The sequence below is a fragment of the Corvus kubaryi genome, unplaced genomic scaffold (assembly GCF_017639235.1).
Source record: "Corvus kubaryi isolate FWS band 111438036 unplaced genomic scaffold, C.kubaryi_AGA036_p1.0 37292, whole genome shotgun sequence".
NCBI lineage: Eukaryota > Metazoa > Chordata > Aves > Passeriformes > Corvidae > Corvus > Corvus kubaryi.
Window position 1 is genome coordinate 887,322 of NW_024581091.1, and position 19,626 is coordinate 906,947.

General features: G+C 46.1%; 1 protein-coding gene across 4 annotated transcripts in view; it reads right to left on the reverse strand.

Annotated features, from left to right (window-relative positions):
* The window catches only part of SHROOM3 (shroom family member 3), a 118,878-nt gene that overhangs the window by 45,986 nt on the left and 53,266 nt on the right, over window positions 1-19,626 (reverse strand). Inside the window, exon 1 of one of the 4 annotated variants that reach the window (XM_042026896.1) lies at window positions 6,525-6,691. The exons of the other annotated variants lie outside the window; for them this stretch is intronic. Coding sequence (XP_041882830.1) covers window positions 6,525-6,583 — 59 coding nt within the window. The 5' untranslated portion in view covers window positions 6,584-6,691. Of the gene's footprint in view, window positions 1-6,524; window positions 6,692-19,626 lie in introns of those variants that run through there. 4 annotated transcript variants of the gene reach the window in all.

Sequence of the window (19,626 nt, forward strand, 5' to 3'; positions counted from 1 at the left end):
ATAGGACACTGTAAACAAAACTAGTCGCTCCAAAACCCCACCCCCTCCAAATCCAGGGGGCTGGGAAGGGGAGGAGGCTGCAGCTGAGGGCCTGTTTTCCTGCTCACTAATAAATTTAGTTTACAGAACCTTTTGTGAGTCCTTTTTAAGGATGTTTGTTGATTAAAGCGGCAAACAACAAACTTAGCCTTAATTTATGCTTCTTTTAACATTTCAAGCTTGGGGGGGGTGCTTTTTATAGGAGTTAATGAGGCAGAATAGGTTCTTTAAGGGGAAGATATTTTCTCACCAAATTAAAACCTGTATTGAAAATAAAAGAATGAGATGAAGGTGGCTTTTCTTTCAGAAGTAAATAAATCTTGGAGTAGGAAACTTCTCACGCACTTGGAACTGTCCTTATCGGAGAGATCTGAGAACAGCAGGTTCACAAGATGTTCTCGCTCCCCTTATTTTAAATTTATTTTGCCTTCCTCCTTTCATGTAAACAGTAACAAAGCATTATTTGCTCTAAATGTGCAAACAGCTCCAGCGTGTGAGAGCAAGGAAACACTGGGAACTGTTCTCATTTGCCACAGCAGAGCCACGAAAGCCCAAGGCAGGGACTTGGCCCCACCATAACCCAGGCAGGGCAGAGAAATGGGCCACATCGTGCCCCCTCAGACACCTGGGCAAGTCTTCGAGTAGCTCCCAGCAGGATCCCAGGTCAGGCTGAATTTTCCAAATTAAAGCCTGCTTCGAATCTACTGCATTTTGGCAATCTGGGATAGCAGCATAAGGAAAGTCAAGTACCAGAGTGGGCAGTGCTGGAAGCTACTGTGACACCAGTAATCAGCACCGGATGTCATTAACTGGGGACAAACAGGCAGAACAAGGTCCCTATGTGATAGGAGAGCATCAACCCTGGTTCCTCTCGGAAATGGGGAAGAAAGCCTCCCTTTCATGGCAGCTCCAAGCACACTTGAGGAGATAACCCTGTTTGTCTTCGCCGGAAAGGCTGACTGAATGCCAGCCTCGCAGGTACAAACTGGTCGGTGCAGTCTCCGGACAAGCAGCTGCACTTTGGGGGGGATTCTGGTTTTCAGTGAAATGTCAGTATTTTCTCTGGAAAGAAGCCCACCCTTTTGGCTTATTCCTTACCAAAAGGAATTCAGATGTTTGTAGTGTTTTGCTGAATTATCCCTACTGTATGGGTAAGAACAGGGCTAAGCCTGCTCTGCAGTGCAAATACAATATTTTCCCTTCCATCTTTGGAAATCTGCAGACAAGGCACCCATGAGCAGTCTATAACTTCCCCCAGGATGCTGGGAGCTTTGCAAGAAGGCTGTGCTTACCCTCCTGCTACTGGCAGGCTGACCAGGGGTAGGGAAGCCCAGTGCACCTGTGGGAAGCCGTGGCAAAGCCCGTGCCTTCTGCAATCGAGCAACAGCTCACCTCAAATTTCAAGGCAGTTGTAAGACTCAGCACTGCCACGGGAGGGTATGAATGGGGCTGTTTTCATATCTGCCATGCAAATGTCTGTTAGCACAGCAATGTTATCCGTTGTTATCCGCAAACAGCAGGATTTTATCCGCCGGCCTCCCTCTCTGATCATGGAAAATGTATACACAGGATAGCCGAAGGAACTTGAGCCGACAGCCAGCCACTCCCCGTGAAACCACATACTGCAGGAATGAGAAAATGAGCTCACCAGGCACCAAAAAGTCAGCACCCAGGGAAATTCCAGCGTTTGATAATGGCTTGGGAAGATCAGCCCCTGCAAACTCAAATGCTGTGTGGAGCTGACCTGCAAAGCAGCTGTGAGAGAAAGAGAGAGATCAGCCAGAGAATGACTAAGAGAGGTGAAAGAAAGAAATTATGTGCTCTTCTGTCAGTCCATGAAAGCACAGCAACAGGCATTAGCTGCAGATATGCAGCCATGAAGAGGCATGGAAGCACTTCACAGGGAAAGCAAGGAATGCACCAACAAAACTTCACAGAGGAGTCCCCAAGGCAGGCGGGGAGAAAAGAGGGTCTCCAAAGGGAGACTCCTGGCTGGACTGAGATATTTCAGCGTCTGAAATATCCAGAAGAAACATTTGCAAGCTGTGAGCCATCCAAAGCAATGGGATATGAAGATAAAGCAGAGAGAATCTAAGGGCTAAAATCACATAAACTTGATGAAAGCAGTTCCAGCATGTTGGAGTCTGGAGGGATAGGAGGCAAAGCTTCTTCATGACCTTCCCCCCTGCTCTCTTGTGCATATATCCACAAAGCGCAGTCTGAAATTCCCCAGTACTGAGCATCAGCTGGGAATGTTTCCTGGGCTCTCCCACTGGAAATGAAAATCTAAATAAAGGGGGAAATCCCTCTAGTTGCTGTGGACATGGTGCCTGCTCCAAAGCTGCTGAATGGAATGGAAAACCTTATGCTGAGCACCTGTAGCTCCCCTCAGTTATGATTGCTCTGCACAGCACTTACAATTCCATTTCTAATTAAGAGCCATGAACCAGACTCCGAATCAGATGGCGTCAATCAGCATATTTCCCTTTTTCCTCTGCCTCTGGTGGTGCTGGAAGAGAAAATCCCTGTGCTGTTCTTGCAAGTGCCAGGTGTCCCAGTCACAAGAAAGAGCTGCACCTGGCTGCAGACACAACCCCCAAGAGCTGTGCTGGGCTATGGGGCAACAAAAATGGACCAATGGGCTCAGAGTTCAATCCTCCTTCTCACAGGGACTCCCTGTCAGGTCAAGGCATTGGACCTTGGCGTGCGATTGTAACTACAGCTGGTCAAAAATTTACTGCAGACGCTGGTTCTGTTCAATGAAATACCTGCAGGAAGCATCTACTGATTCACTCACACGGTTGAAAATAAATTGAACTGTTTTCAGGTTTTTTGGAATGAAATGAGAATCCTCCAGATCAGCCTCTCACATGAATGATTTGTTTATTTTCTTTTTTTTTCACTGAATCCACTATTTCAGACCTTCCGTCTTTCATTCACTGGGTTTTTTTACAACCCTCTGGCTGTCAGTTTCTCCCCCACAACCTCTACTTATTTTATTCTTTTTCTAAGCCCTCTTATCTTCAAGAAAGGATGCATTTTAAAAATAAAACAGACTTTTATTGTAGGAACTTAAATTTTAGACATTATCATGAGTGAGTAAGCTGAAGCAAATTTGCTCTTTTTCCTACCTGGGTTGGTTGTGCAATGCTAACAATTATTCCGAGAACTCAGAATTTTATAATCTCTCAGACACACTCTGGTTCGGCCCTCCACCTTGGGTAAACACATGGCGTGTGTACAGTACTTTGGATTCACTTAATAAGCCAATGGATGTCACTGTTGCTCTACACAAACCAAAATGGGAAAGCAGAGAAACATAATTAAACCAAAATAAAGTTACAGGAGAGAGTTCTCTAACCTGGTGTGTGCTGGTTACACTGGGCAATTCCTTCAGGGGCTTCCTAAGTACATGTCTAAGGTATCCCAGTGTAACTACAGAGATAAGGTCAGGCTAACAGCTGGGTATAAAAAAGGAGGGCTTCAGAAAGGTTCCTAAAAAGGAACCTTATGGTCCCTGCCACTTAACCCCTTCATTTGCAGCCTCCCCCGAACCTCAGCAGCCAGAAGAGTTTGTTGATGAGTTTCCTGGGAAGGACCCACCCTTGTGCAGCAGGATGCTCCAGGCTGGGACAAAGTAGGTCACCAGGAGGCTCCTTCAGCCATGGCCAGAGCTGCAGCTGCCGCATTTCTAGGTCAGTGCTCACTCCTGCTTTAATGGGTTGATAAAGGCTTAAGAAACAAGTGGAGGTTTTGGTTGCACTCCTGTGTGCCAGGCAGCAACTCAACATCTCATGAGAGGTGCTGTCACTTGAGAATTGCTGTTGCAATGAGGGGTAGTTTACACTGAATTACTGGCACAGCTCAGGGAAACCAGGAGAGAAAGGCAGGGTCACCAGAGCACAGAAAATACGGCCCAAAAGTAGAGATAAAAGTTTAGAATGCTGTGACGGAAAATGAAGAAAAATGCTTCAAAAGGTATGAGGAGTGTGAAGCTTCTGACCCTGGTCTAGTTCTGTCAAAATCTGGGAACTGTCCCTCACATACATGGACTCTGCCTCTGAGTGACAAGAGCTCAAGGCAACTGGAATTTGTTTCCTGAAAGAAAGAATATTATTTGATCAATTGGGAAAGAAAATGCCTAAGGCTGGCCCAAATTTAATATATTTGCATCTAAAATACACTTGGGATAAGTGTAGTTATCCCAAAGTGTTGGTAAGAAGAGTAATTCCATTCCTTGCGCATGCTGTTTAGCAAGTAGCCACTATGCAAACCAATAAAGCCAAAAAAGGAACCTCAAATGCCAATCATTTAGCACTGGGAGCTACACAGAACCACTGGACCACACTGCTCCCACCAAGCAAGGAACTCAGCCTGAGACATTGTCAAGATGCTGATGAAATAAATGAATTTGTTATCCTATGAGATCCCTCAGGAAGATCTCCGAGCCCTGTCTCAGAGCGTGCCGAGCTCACTGAAGTCTCTCCCAAGAACCAGAAGCCTGTGAGTTGCCTAATTGCACCACCTAGGAAGGAGCCTGTGGTAAAGCCCGTGTCAGGCACAGCTGTAGTTACTGTTCGTGCCCGCTCTGAGGACATGGGGCTGTTCCACACAACCACGGCTCTGTCTGCTCTGCCCTGTCATTAGTCCTCTAAGAGACATCACACCAAAGCCTTCCTGCAATGAGAGCTGCACCTACCAGATGTGTAAAGGCACACTTAAATTAACCTTTATTTTTTCAGCTTTCAAAACCTGCAGACTAAATGTTTAAGTGCCTGCATTCCCTTTTACAGTTGGATAAAGTTTTGCTTCCCCTGTAGGAAGCAAGTCACTACCTACAAGTCAACCGGTCTCAAAAAACCTTCCTCCCTGTTTACATGCAGCAGTTCCATCTACTTTTTCCAGAAGTTTTGCAATGGCACTTTTGGAACTGCCCCTTTCCCACGTGCTATCCAGCCTCGTGGTCCAACAGCTGTGGCAGAGGCAAAAGCCCAGGAAGCCACTCAACATCGTAACTCTGATCTGTGATACTGTGATGTTACTCATCCTGTGCTGACGTCAATTAAACCCTTGTTATCTTCCACCACTAAGACAAATTCTGGTTTATTTACATTGGAAGAGGCCAAGTAGAGGAATTTGCACTTAACACTTACTGAGTAAATAGCAAAAGAGAAACACTTGAGTCTCTAAGTGGTAGAGAATGACATAACCTAGAGCTGGGAGAAACAGGTAAAAACTAAAATCTTAGACATCTAAATTAAAATGCCTCAATATAAGTAAGTCTGTACTGCAGCTCATGATAATTTTCTTGGGATTGTCATGGATACTAAGTACTTCTGAAAAGCCAAGCCAGGTGTATTTTAATTCCCAAACATGTGGACTGCAAGGAAAGTAATCACTTGAACAGTGATGTTTTCAGGAATTGCACAGTAATTCAAGGCTACATGACAACAGACCTCTAAGAGAGGCATCATTTAATGGCTGAAAACAAGCCCGTGCCCTTAATCTGCTCTAAAGGAGAGAGTCCACCCCGCCAAAACCCTGGAGCAGTTTGCACTAAGTATGGTGCCACTGGTGGGCACAGTGCCCTGGCAGAAAAGGAAGGTGTCCTGTAATTTTATAAGGTCAAGATTAAATTATAAGATACTCTGTTGCTATAAAACAAGGCTGCTCCACACCTGGTATCATTAGGCCCTAACTCCTGCTGGGTGAAAATCCACAGTGCCACCACGGTTCTGCGCTCATGCAAAGGCAAAGAAGTTGTTTTCTAGAATTGGATCACAAGGATTGAAAACTCAGTATTGGATCTGGAAAACAGATCTCTCTGCAGCCTTTAGTACTTCAACTAACTCCTGAATCTCACCCCCAGCCCCTAGATAAACACACCAGCAGAAAAGGAGCAAATATCATGCACTTGATAGGGGTGGTGACCAAACACACAAACCGAGTGCAGGCAGGACTTGTCTGAGTGCCACAGTGCCACCTGTGATTAAACCCCCAGGTGATACGATGCTGTTCTGATCAGCTTGTCATCATCTAAACATCAGAAACACAGATTCTCACAATATGGAGCCCACACAGCGCAAAGCAGCCAGCAGAGCAGCCTGATGACAGCAGCATGCCCAGGCTGTGGCAGGATGGCACTGCCTCACAGCTAAATGCCATCTCCTGCGCCCAGCTGGTTGTGTCAGCACAAGAGATCCAGCTGTGCTCACCATACAGGTTCATGCCTACGAGAACAAGCAAATGACACCACACAGAACGGGAGGTGACAGCAAAGTGCAACGTCCCAGCTCACCGAGTCTCCGAGCATCCCATCCCTCACCAAAGCAGGCAGACAAAACAAGCAGCAGTGAGTTGCTTTCAACTGTTACCAAAGGGAGCCGAAGTTTTCCCAATAGGTGAGGAAGCAAAAGGACCAGGTGCCCAAGTGGGGCATGCAGTGCCACACCGACGTCCCCGATCCCGCGGAGCCGGGTACGCACCGTTGGGATGCACTCCAGAGAGCCAGGATCTTCTTCAGGGCGTGCAGGTGGGCCTGCATGGGGAGCACTGCCAGGAGCCCGCTCCCAGCCTTCACCAGCAGCGCTGCAGCTTGTGCTGGGCAAGGTGAGGCAGTGCATGGGGAGCCAGGCCAGGGGCAGGAAGGGGAAGGAGCCAGCCCCACTCACCCTTTTAACAGGCAGGCAGGAATAATGACAGAGCTGCGCTCGCCAGCAGCCAGCCAGCCATGGCTTTGGAGTAATTGCCCTTGCTGCAGGCACCAAGCTGATGAGACAAGAACACAGCAGAGCCAGGTGACTAAACCAGGGCAGGAACAGCAGAAGACATAAGAGGAGGGAGAAGGTGCCTAGTTGTTACCCTCCAGAAAAGCACTGCCATCACTCTGAAGCTAAGGCAGGACCCCATGTTTTAGTGATCCTGACTTGTCCAAGCTCAAACACACCAGCACTGCCTCAAAGGTTCACACAAAGGAGTGATGGCTTAGCCCAGCCTCATCCAACACTTATTCCAGAGCCTGAAATGTTCTTAGAACTGTAAAAGCTCCTATCCCAGTGTCACAGTGGAGTCACAGTGGAGCCACAGCTCCTTGGGAAAGCATAATAAAAAGAAGCCGAGGCAATGTCAGAGGTTCTCCCTTCATTCCTGGCTTCGATCATTTCCCTGTGTGATCTTCAAGACCCATGAACAGAGCTCAGAAACAAATTTTACTGCCAGAGTCACAGCCACACCTAGGGGTGCTCTCAGCCCAGCCCTTACGTCAGAACCGTGGTTGGGTAACAGCCTAATCTCTCCTGGCTCAGACACTGCCTCTTCAGACACTGCCTTTCCTCCTCCAGCAATGAGAACGAGTTCTGGGAAAGTCCTGTGCTTCCTGGTATGGAGTGATACTGCAGGGCTGACTGGGGAAACGCTGGTGTCACGTGCATCCCTCTTCCTCCTCTGCTGCTGCTGCTTCTCCTCTGCCCCAGGGGAAAAGGGATGAAAAAGGAGCCGTAGGATGAAATTAATACGGAAACACCAAAAGAAATGAGAGAAACCACAAAGAAATGCAGAGAAAGGCAGACAAGGGAATCCTTAGAGAAAAGGTCACCTAACAGAATCACACAGGATAACCTTTCTGTGCATATTTGGTGCCATCCTATCAAATTAACCACATACTGTCTCATAGAGGGTACATTAAAACATTGATTAAAAGGATTTCATACCTTATTATATTCTGAACGATAATGCCTCATTTGGGCATATCTTGTACCCATCCACATTAAGTTAAATAAGGGCATTTTTGCCCCACTCCCCATTTCCGATCCTGGAGGAAGCAGGAATTACTTGACCTGTCATACAGATAGTGAAGCTGAAGCACTGCTAAATTTATAGATAAAGATCTTTAAAAAGCAGGTGCCTAAATTCATGGTCTGAGTTTCCAAAGCAGAGAGCAGTTTGCAGCCCCCACTGACTTCAAAGAGTGTCTCAGCCATTCACACAAGTTTTGGAAAAGGGTGAAAAAAGATAAGGATCTCTTTTGATGAAAAGCTTGTGAATCAGGGTTGGGAAGGGAAACAGGGTTAAGCAAAGTGAAGGCACATCACAGGCTCAGCTCCACTGCCCTGGTACAGTGTGTGTTTGCTAAATTTATGGTTATTTTCCCATCCCCATGCAAGGAGGCTGTGTCTACTCACAGTAACAGGAGATCAGACTACCTCCAACTTCATTAACCATGTGCCGAAATCCAGCATGTTTTCTTTAAACAGAATACATGCAGCAGGGAAGTGCTCCCTCTTTGATCTTCAACCTGCTCCTTCCGGGATCACTTTGGATGTTGAACTCCTCCGCATGTCCCAGAGAACATGTCACCATAAAACAGGAGGACCAGAAACAAGGAAAGTACAAATAATCCCACTCCCAAACCAATATATTCAGTCCACATCTCTAATTACAGACAGCCAGGACAGATCTATAAAGCCTTGTGCTGGAGACAGGAATGTTTTTAATTACACATGGTCCCTAGACTTCCAGGTAGCCAACTGCTCTCTCCAATTAGCCTGGTATGGTTTTTCCCTCCTCCCCGAATACATCTCCGAAGCTGCTAATGCTGAAAGCAGGATGGATTAAAGATCCCTGTGGATGCCAACCATGACCTTGTTAATACTTCACAAGATGCTTTGCTGGATGGGCTCTCCATATCGCTAAAGAAAAATGAACATCCTTATAATACAACTTCTCACTCAGTCAACCTACATGCAAAGTCATTTACTCAGATGAAAAACCGTATTTTCCCTTCCTTTCATGTTGTGAAAGGGCACAAAGTTTCCCATCTAACATTCCACCTCCTTCCACCAGCAGCACAGTAAAATTCCCATTCTTTGAAGGCAAATTGATTTCTAAAAAGAGGGCATGAAGGCAACTTGGCATTCATCACTTCCACGACACAACACAAGGAAGCACCTGTACTTAGGTTAGCCTGAAGTGCACGCCCAGGGGCCTTGCTTAAAGCAGGCCTGGGATTCCTTATGCAAGTATTCACACATAACTGGTGTTCAATTAAAACCCTGTCTGTTAATTTGGCATAGTATTAGCTATGACCTTCCTGTTTCCTCATGGCAGAGATGCTGCAGAACGACTTTCGGCATGCTGGCAGGAGATGCCAGTGGGCTGGGAAGGCTCAGAAAAGGCCAAGTCAGTGTGTATGATGGGAGTCTGGCTGCTAAATGATCCCATTCCAAAGCTTTCATGTTTCTAAGAGGAAACGAAATTTCAAGCTAAAAAGTAAATGCTTTGTTCTGAGCAGACAACGATGATTATCTTCATGAGGAATGCCAGTGCCACCCAACCTCTGCCACGGATCTGGGAATTGACACCACAGCATCCTGTGCAGGTTGCTCAGTTACCAGGTTTGGTCAGGCAAGACCCCTCAGGATGGAAACGGTGCTGGGCTTTTTTATTAAAGCTTGGACATGTGACTGAATATTTCCAAAGTTCAAATCTGAAACTTTTTAATCTCTGCCAGAAGTGATGCTGGTCTTGTGAGCTGGGCCGGGAGCAGAGATGCAGCATGTCATCACCACGAGAAATGTAGTAAAAACTAAATAAATTGACTGAGAGTGTTCGGAGTGGCCTGCGTCTCTCTTTGCAAAGGCCAGACAGTCAAGGTTTTATTATTCTCTGCATACACTGTAGCAAGGGAAACACAATCATTTCCCATGTACTCGAAAGTAAATGAGAACAGAATCAGACTCCACAGTAATTGAGAACTGGTAGTGAACTTGCTCTGTAAGTCTCTCTAGGCCCCAAGCCACCCATCATGCAGACAGTATTAATTTTAAGGGGATAAATAATGCAGAGCAAAGAAAAAAAAATCCCACACAGTCAACCCACAACATTCCAGAGCTATTTACTGTGTGGGTTTTTTTGTCATTTTACAGGTTTTTTAACAGTTTTAAACACTGTCCTCTCAATTCATTCGTTTGGTCTCCTATAGTGAATAACAGGAGGTTTTACAAGACCAGCAAACACTCCACTATTATATTATTTTAACCCCAGCTGTAGCAGTGGTGATCTGTGACAGTTTGATAGCTGCTGTATATACAGAGCTGGGGCTTGGATTTTTTTTCTTTCCTCTTTTTTTCCCCCTTTTGATGAGAGCTGGGGGCAAGCCATGGCAGACAATCTTGTAATGTGCCGATTTGTTCTGCTGGCATCTCTCACCCTCAGCTTGTCACATGTACTTTTCAGCATGCACTAAAAACCTAATCAAAACAATCCTGCAGCGTGAAAGGTGCAGGCAGCGACTTTCTGACACTTGTCAGGAATTGCCATCACTGGGAATTCTCATGCCCCACCACCCACCCTGAGTAACCTTCATAACAAAACAGGGCTCAATGCCTTCAGAAATGATTCAGGTCAGAGCAAATGTTGCTCATGTTTTATCGCCCGGGAAACTCAGAAACTTTCCAAGAATGAAGTTATGGGAGCGGGGAGGCCGGGGAGCTCTGATGGACTGTCTCCCGTAGACAAGGAGGCCTCAGTGTCAAAGCAGCACGTCCAAGGGCAGGGAGAGTGGGGAGGAAAGCGCCCTGAGAACCTGCAGGACACTGCTTACAAACAGGTGGCTGAATGCTAAAGAAAGACACACAGAGAGAACAAGCAGCAAGACACAGGCATGAATGGAATATATTTTACAGCCTGGCATGAGGAATTTAAGGAATTAAGACGGTTCTTTTTTGTTTCCCAGCTTAGCAGAAATATTCAGGCTTTAATTATCATTTGTCTTGCTGATGGAACATAAATCCCTAAGAATCCCCTTCTGGGGCACTCTGCAGTCTTTGACTTACCTGACACTCAGAAAGAATTTGATTTTGTGCCTGACATCGCTGTCAGCAAAGAAGAGAAACTGGCGTTAGAGGTTTTAGCCTCCTTTGTTGATCTTGGTTTACACAGTTTGAGGACTTCAGGCAGATTGGCATTAAACAAAAAAGTCCAATGTGCTTTTGCCCTAAATTCCAGGGTGCTGGTCTGTGACAGGACTGCTGGCAGTGACCCCTCTCCCTTCCTCCAGCACATGGCCTCTCACCCCTCTATCCAAGGGCTTGATCGTGCAAGGCTGCGCCCGCTGTCCCCACACCAGCACCAGGGTAATCCAGAGCATTTCAGTGCAACTACTCACACTCCTAAAGCTGATCACGACCTGAAAAGCTTTGCTGGATCAAACCAGAATATTTGGCACTGGGTAATTCGGGAACCACTTCTTTTGGTGAATCATATTCTATGAGCCCTTTTGCTTGAGCAGCCCAGCAAACATCCCCAGTAAGAGATAAACACAATGAAACCATGATGGGAGCAATTGCCAGAGTTCGGGACAGGTCAGAGCTAGGCTGAAGCGTAAATCATGAATTTTTGGCTTGCCTTTGGCTATATCAGTACTTGTGAGTAAAGGAAGCCTCCTGACCCCCAGGCCTGGAGCAGCTCACTGAACTGCTGGGGACTCACCACAGAATGTTGCAGGTCTGAGCCCAAGGTGAGCATTGACATCTTCAAAACTCTGTAGCTTGGGTTTCAAGGAAAATCTCCTTCTAATTCACCTTTGTTTCTGTTAGAGCCCAAAAGGGTTTAAAGACAATGCCAGGTGAAAGATCTGCAGGGAGTTAAAGCCCTACTGACAGCCTGACTTTAATCCACAGTGGTGCAGGATGTGTTTGGGTCTTTGCCCTGGAGCTCTGGCTATTCCAGCTACATCCCAGGAGCTGTATTCCGCCCCATTTGCTCAGGCTGTTTCCTCCACTGGAGTCACAGGAATGTGACTGAGAATAAATCTATCAGCTAGAGAGAAACCTTCTCTTTACATCTCTAAGGCCTGATGGAGTTTGAGCACAGGATTTAAAGCAGCTCACTCTGTTGTTCCTGTGCCCTCTGGCAATCGACATTGAATGCAGGAGCCAGGTTTTATAGCATAAACAAAGCAGCTTACTAAACAATTGAGCTGACAAACTGGTTGGAAAGGTTGTGTTTCCAATCTGGCAAAGAGGCAAGCTGGTCCCTTAACCTCGGGAACAAATCCTGCCCCTTCTTTTAGGGAACACATCCCCACCGCCTTCCTGTCCTGTCCTTGTGTGAGGTGATAAAGGCAGGTGAGCAGTACTGTTAAAGATCAGGCCCTTATCAGGAATCCTGCTTGGCCTAACTTTAAAACATGCAGGTTAGCGGACAAGCCAAGGCTTTTTTGTTGCTGTTTTTTCAATGCATGAGTGTAACATGTGGGGACAGTTCCCAAGGATCCTCTTTCCAGTCTCTATCTCATTCCCCTCTCTTTCTCTAGAAGAAGGAACTAGCAAAATGTTGGGTATCTGCCTAAAGGAGAAGGAGAAGAACCAGGGGCAGAGCTCAGGAACTGGGAAGAGCAGGACAGCTGCACATCATCACAGTGAAATCTTCCTAAAGGTAACCAGTGTATTCCTTTCCTGGAATACTGTTGTAAACTTGACTCATTCCTGCCTTATGGAAGCATCACCACGTACCATGTCCCTCCAGCATGAACTGTGATTGCCCTGTTTGCCAGCATGCAATCCCAGCAGCTGTTACACTGCGCTCTTCATTTCCCTGGGGGGAAGCTGGAATGGCAGTGACACTGAAAAATAAAAATCTTCACAACAAGCAAATTTGATCCTCAGTGAATTCACCTTGGAACACTAGCCCCTAAGAGCAAAGGTGGGTAAGGAACTTGAAATGTGACAGCATGAACTTCAAGCTGGCAGAAGATTTAAACCAGAGTCATTTTCATTAAAAAGATAAGATCCTTCTGAATTCTTAGGCAGCTTATGGTAGCTAGGAACCCTTATTAATTCTTTAAAAAAGCCATTTGTTACAAACTCTCATTCACCCCCCCACCACCCCCTTTCATCTGGGGTGAGCCAGATGAAAGATGTCTGCCTGTTAAGCTCCCTAAAATATGTTAATGACTTTGAAATTAAAGAAAGATCCTCTTACATACACCTTAACAGTGAAAAAATAACGCTCAGCTCTTAGGCCTTTTCTTTAGGCAAAGGTGAAGCACAGCTCCAGTGCCACCCTGGAGGTGAGTGCAGAGCTGGGAGTGCAGTGGGATCTCCTATGTCTGGACTACTGCAGAGGAAGGCTGCAAGGTTCAGTGACACCACCTCTGACCAGCACAGAACTGCAGCTACTGGCGTTTGTCACCCACCAGCACACTTTGCAAAATGCTGGTTTTCAGAACTGGTCTCATAGCAAATGTCACTAATAAAAGAAATGTTCACAGGCAATACACTCTGTCAGCAGTAAACACTGACCTGCTGAATCAGCCCTGAAGATTCCCGTAATGCCCCCCAGGCTGATGCCGACTGCCTGATGCCATACCTGGAGATTCCCACTGCCTGAGGGCCTGGCTTGGCTGTTGCTCTGCTTTTATGGCAGCAAGCACTGCTGGTTCCTAACCCACCTGCTTGTATGAAGTACAACCACGTAGATAACAACAAGCAATAATTCTAAGCCAGAGTCCTGATTCCTGGATCTATCACACTCCTCTGCAGGGAATTGTTTGGGTTACTTGTAAAATGTTTGGTCTTAATCCCCTCACTCCAGCACTGCAGGACTAGACCTGATCCAAAACACCCACGGGACAGGAACTAGCTCACAAAGTTGACCAAGCTGTTTGTAAAAAAAGACTTAGGACATTGCAAAGGAGTTGCTCCAGCCCGCCACCTGCTAAAACCGAAATTTGGGATCACTGATTAATGCCAAGCACAGCTGACACTGCTGGACCAGTGTCCATTATCTGACTGCCCGTCCCTCAGAGGCTCTGACAAAACTGGGACAAGAAACAAAGCACCTTTCACCCCAGAGCATGTTGTGGGTCACAAGGTCATAAGACACAGCTCAAATTAACATTTTGTCTGCTGCTAAAAGGTTCAGGGCCCTGGAAAATAGTGCTCTGCTCATCTCCCAGATCAATGCTGGGAAGAACAAAAAGGAGTGTGGGCAGCACTTGGCAGGCAGCTCAGGTCTGCAAGCTTTACTCACACAAGCGATCCTTACTGTCTGATTAGTTGCACTGCAGCCATGAGGGAGGGAGCATCCATGTAATCCTGCAGAGGGAGAAGAGCCCTTAGCCATGGAAACTGTGCTGAGACAGGCATGGGGGCATTTTATTAGCCACTTCTCCCGTTGGGACTTTGCCACATTTCCCAGTCCATCCCTTTGTTTTTCCTTTCTTTTCCTCTAGGATTTGATCTTGTCAGAGAGGCAAAAGCACTTGGAAAGGTTTCCTGATGGCCCACACACATCACAGGCTGGATGTGCTGTGTAGCAATGTCATCATACAATCATTTAACTTGGAAAAGACCTCCAGGATCATCAAGTCCAACCTTTGACTGATCACCCCCTTATCAACTAATCCATAGCACTGAGTGTCACATCCAGTTGCTTCTTGACTTCACCACTTCCCTGGGTAGCCCATTCCAATGCTTGACAACACTTTCAGGGAAGGAATTCTTCCTGATGCCCAGACTCTGGCTGTTCAGTTCTGTTCAAGCTGCACCACCACTCACAGGGTCAGTCCAGCACCTCCTGCTGCCTTCCTAAACAGCACAGAGAGGAGAAGAGGCTCTTGCTTCCCTACTTCTGTCGACAGACACATCTGAGATGCAACTTGCCTTTAGTGACTTGCTGGCCTTGTGTATGTAAATCACCTAATGAACAAAATACCCCAAGAGACAAATGGACAGTTTGGAGAGAAAAACCCAACTCCACATTGTTCCTCACTGGTTTTGTCCCAGCACAGCTCCTTTTTGGTTTACTCTGAAGCAATATCTGTGCCCACACCCATTCCCACACCAGGAGCTGTAAAATAGCTTCCAGCCCCTTGGCTTATGATTTATCTTCAACTGCAAAGAAAGATATAAAGGAAGGTACAAAGCTGAGTTTCTCTGGGTTCTTCTCTGCAGCAGGACTGCTTTATGGTACCTCCTTTATGGTTCTTTGTCATGTGTTCCTTATTCCTGGGGAACCCCATGAGACCTGCACTCAGAAGTGCTGCAGAATCCTCAGGAACAGCGAAATGCTGGAACTAAAAGTGGTCTTCATCAGAGATCCCCCATTAAGCAGCAAAACTTTCAGCCAATGGCCTACTGGGATGACAGGAGCAGACCACTGTCTATTCTCACACTTAGGGAGAGCTACAAGCACCTGGGGTCTCTATTATCCGTACTTTCAGAGGCACTGGGATTATGAGCCACATTTGTAGTGCTCATGGTGCCAGCCCCATCCCAAAGAGAGAACAACCACTCAGCCACTGAGGCAGAGGCAAAGCAGGAAGATGAAGGAATACTCTGGGCCTGTGAGCAGAGCCCTGTCTTCCGAGCCCTGCATGGGATGGACAATGATGAAGAATCTGTTCCTCCTTTTAGCTACCAAAGGCTCATTCTTGGGTTTCTGTGGCTGAGGAAGGCGATACTTTCTTTTCTAAGATGCAGTTCTCACCATCTACTTAGCAGGAAAATCTGGCTGTGGTTACAGCAACCAAAAGTACAAAGACATTCCTCTGAAAATTAGAGAGAAAGACCTTATAGTTTTCTTTTAATTGCCATTTCATACCTTCAGCGGTGCAGTGTATTTTGCAAAGTGCCCCGCACATGACAATTAAGCCTTACAACATCCCTCACCTTAGGAAGGGCTGTCACACGTACTGCCTGGACAGAGAAATGGAAATACACAGCAGTAAACACCTTGCCTCTCATCCCACAGTGAGTATGTGGCACAGGCAGAAATGAAACGCAGCCATCCTGGCCCTCTAATAGTTGCACACCTACTAATCAGGCTTTACACATGTAACTACAGGCCTTTATTTTAATGTTGTCTATGAGGAAAGAAGGATACTGTTGATTTTTTAACAGCAGATATTAATCATCCTTTCCTTAATCTTCCAAGGGGATTAAACAGTGAGGAATAATACTAGCTGCCTCACCCCCAAATTTAAATGTTGAGTGCTGCCAGTTTGTATTTTTCTTTGCCTGTAAACATTCCCCTGAGCAGTTGTTGTGTCTGTGCAGAGCACAAGGTCTAACACTGTACACAGGTCTTATTGAAGGGCTCCGTTTCAGACACACCAAAATGCCTCTTGTCTTCCACGGTGCAGATAGGAGTGCAAAAAGATGACAGCTTGGCTCTGGATAGATGGATCAGGATGGATGCTTCCCCTCAGCCACTCACTCAGGCTAGGCTTAACCTTCACACCCTGCCATAAAAGGCAGCACAGACCTTCTTAAAACAATCCAGGGAATTCTACCCTTCCCACACAGACACGACCACCTCTCCTGCCTGATAAACTGGCACCTCACTTCAGCTTGTGCTTATGTCTAATAAATACCCAGGGCTGAAGTTGCTGGGATTTGTTTATAGAGGGGTAAGGTCACTCACTGCCTTGATTCCAGGCCTGGAGCAACATCACTTGCTCATGTCCTTAATGACATCATGAAGCTTGTGCCTTTAAAAGACTTCTTAAGAGCAGCAGGAAAAAGAAACGCCTGGGAGGTTCCAAAAACTCATGTCTGAAGGTTTAATAGGATGATTTATGGGTCTGGGTCTCTCCCACTGCAGCTCTAAGTAAATGTTCAGTTAGGATTTTGTGAAGGGCCGGTGATCATTTCCTGCTTTGTCAGCTTTACTAAATGGAGCCACCACTATTCCCCTTCCAGAAACAAGGCCTCTCTGATAAGAATAACTTGAAAAACAAGAGCAGTTCAAATTCCAATAGCACTAATCCATCATTAAGCCCAAACTCCTTTTCATTTTAAAAAGCCTATGCCAGACAAGGAAGACCGAGCTAAAAAGCATGGAATAAAAGTGCTTGGATCCTGAACGAAGCACAAATGTGCTACATTCGCACTTGGTCAGGGAAAAGGTCAGCTTCTTACCCGGCAGTCTGCAGAAGAACAAGGCAGGGGATTTCTCAGGTGTGCTCGCAGCTGAGGATGAACCTCAGCCCTTCTGAGGATTTAGCATGTGGAAGTGGCAAAATGCCTTGTGCTCTCTACGAGTTCATAGCTCTATTTCCACAGCGTGGTTATGTGTGACCCATGAATAAAACTTTTCCTACCCTCAGCTGGACATAATATATGGGAGGCACATCCTGGCATGGGACAATCATAGTAAACGAAATGACAAGTGGGCCCCAAGCTTTACCCCGTCAAAGGGAGGGCTGGGAAGTGTCACAACCAAGCCTGTGTGGATTTTGCGCAAGGTCTTCTTGCACAAAAGCCATTTTTTAAAATGTCACAGGGAACCTCAAGCGTCCTGGAATTTACCAGCATCATCCAGAGGCACTTAGATGTGTAAATAAAGTAGCTGTGCACTTAGTCCTGGCTCCCAGCATGTAACCCCTGTGTAGGAACAAATGTTGTCAGCTCTGATAAGGACATGGGCTGGTTACACAAAGGTGAGTGGCCTCACAGACACATGCTATGAACCAAAGGAACTTCACATGCTTTAAGGGCACTATTCTGGTATATCAGTGGATAATCCAAGCCTAAAGCAATCCAAATCTACCATAATCCAAGGAGTTTTGGTGTGGATGCACTGGGTGCATGCATGGGTCTTTGCAGGACACCTCATGTTGACTTTTAAGAATTCCTGCTTGGAATGCGTCCTGTTTAGTGCTCACCATGCTGAGATGACCAGGCCAACATGTGGCCTCTAAAACCCAGATGTGAAATTAAGCAAGTACTCCTCTACGAATGCCTGAAGAAGCTGCATATCCCAACCAAATCAGGAAAACCACAGCTGAAGTGATGCCAACAGAGCATTCAAAATACAAAAAGATAAATAACCTGACGGACAAGTGACCACAGGTAAAAGAGGTGTGAAAAAGGCATGGGAAAAGGTACAGAGCAAGCTGGTGAGCTGTTGCTAACCTTTCCAAAGAGAAATCACTCTAACTAAATTAATAAAAAACCCCACATCTTTTCCTCTGATGCCAAAATATCCAAGAAACAAAAATGATACTTGGGCTTTCCTGGCAGCACCTGAAAGGCCCCATCACACAGCTCTCCTCAAGGTGCTCCAGGGGAACTGGAAAAGCAGCAAAGAAATGGCAACATGAAATCAAAAGCTGAGAATTATTCACACTAAATCGTCTCCCTTCAGTTGTCACTCCCAACCTCCTGCTCCAGCAAAGCAGAGTCAAAAACTGCCCTGGAAACAAACCCCTCCTTTTGTTCTCTAAAGACTAGAAGTCTTTTTATATTTAAATGAAAATCTGTCAAACTAATTATGTGAATATGTAATGGTCTCATTTTGTACTCATTAGAGAACATGGTAATGGCCATAAATTCCTCTGACGGAGCGTGTATGTGTGAACATCAATGTCTGGTAACGTCTCATAACCTTCAGGCTGGACCACGGCTTTTGTCTCCGGGTTAGACCTCATGAGACAAACAAAAGCCCCAGTATTGCTTAAATTAGATGCAAAGTGCTGTGTTACAGCAATATGATAAGCATGATTCTTGTGCACACAAACAGCCCAGGGGAGCGCAGGGACAGTTCCCACCGTGACAGAGACGTGGCCCCTGTGTCGGTCGGTGACGCCGGGCATTGTCCCGGGCCATGTACAATTTTCTGCTTCAGGATAAATAGGCAGTACAGCTGTTGCCGTGGATTGCTCTGAATGTCCTGTCAGGAGAGTTTCAATGGGATGTGGCATTCCTGGCATTTTTTTGTGCTTTTGATATCCATAGATAAAGGGAAGAAAAAGAAATAAATATGGACAAGCAGCACTGAAATAAATGTGTATATATTATGTCTTATTTATAATTCACATTCTTTTTTCACTTATTTCTGTTTATCCTCACACACTGATAGTGGGTAACTTTTGAAATAAAACTGGGTTGGCATTAAAATGGATCCCAGTCTGAATTAAACAGATGCAAGGAAAAAATCAGCATCAAAGACCATCCAATGCAACATGTTGGAGCTGAGTCAGGATATACTGAAGAACACTGATGATTGTGGAGACCTGTTGCAGTGTAGGAACAGCAACAAACAGCAGCTACACTTTATGGGGAGATGTGGGCTCCTGGGCAGGATGAGCCAGAGGACTCAGACTGTCTGAGCAGACTCAAGTCTGCATTCCTAGTTTTGTTTTAAAATGTTGTTCTGAATGGTACCAAGAACAAAACTCGTGATAAACACTGAACAGAATGAGGTTGAACCTCAACAGCCCTCAGCCATCTACAGCCTCCCTTTGCTGATCCCACTGTCCAAAACCAAAGCAACCCAACTCAGCTTCTTTCCCTTCCAGCTGGGGGATTGTGGGAGCAACCGTGCCTGGATCAAGGATCTTATTCTACATTCATTACAACGGCTTTCAAGTAGACCATACAGCAAAGACACAACCTGATGCTAAGGTACAGTTAAATTGAGCCAGAGTTTGTGTCTGCTCAGTGAAGCTCAGAACATCCATCCACAGGTGGCTTTTGGTCTTAGCTTTTTCCAGCTGAAAAGCCAACTGCCTCGTGCCTGTAGTTCAGGCTGGCTACTCACAGTCCCCTGTCTCCAGCAGCTGTGCAAGAGTTCCTGGGGAGG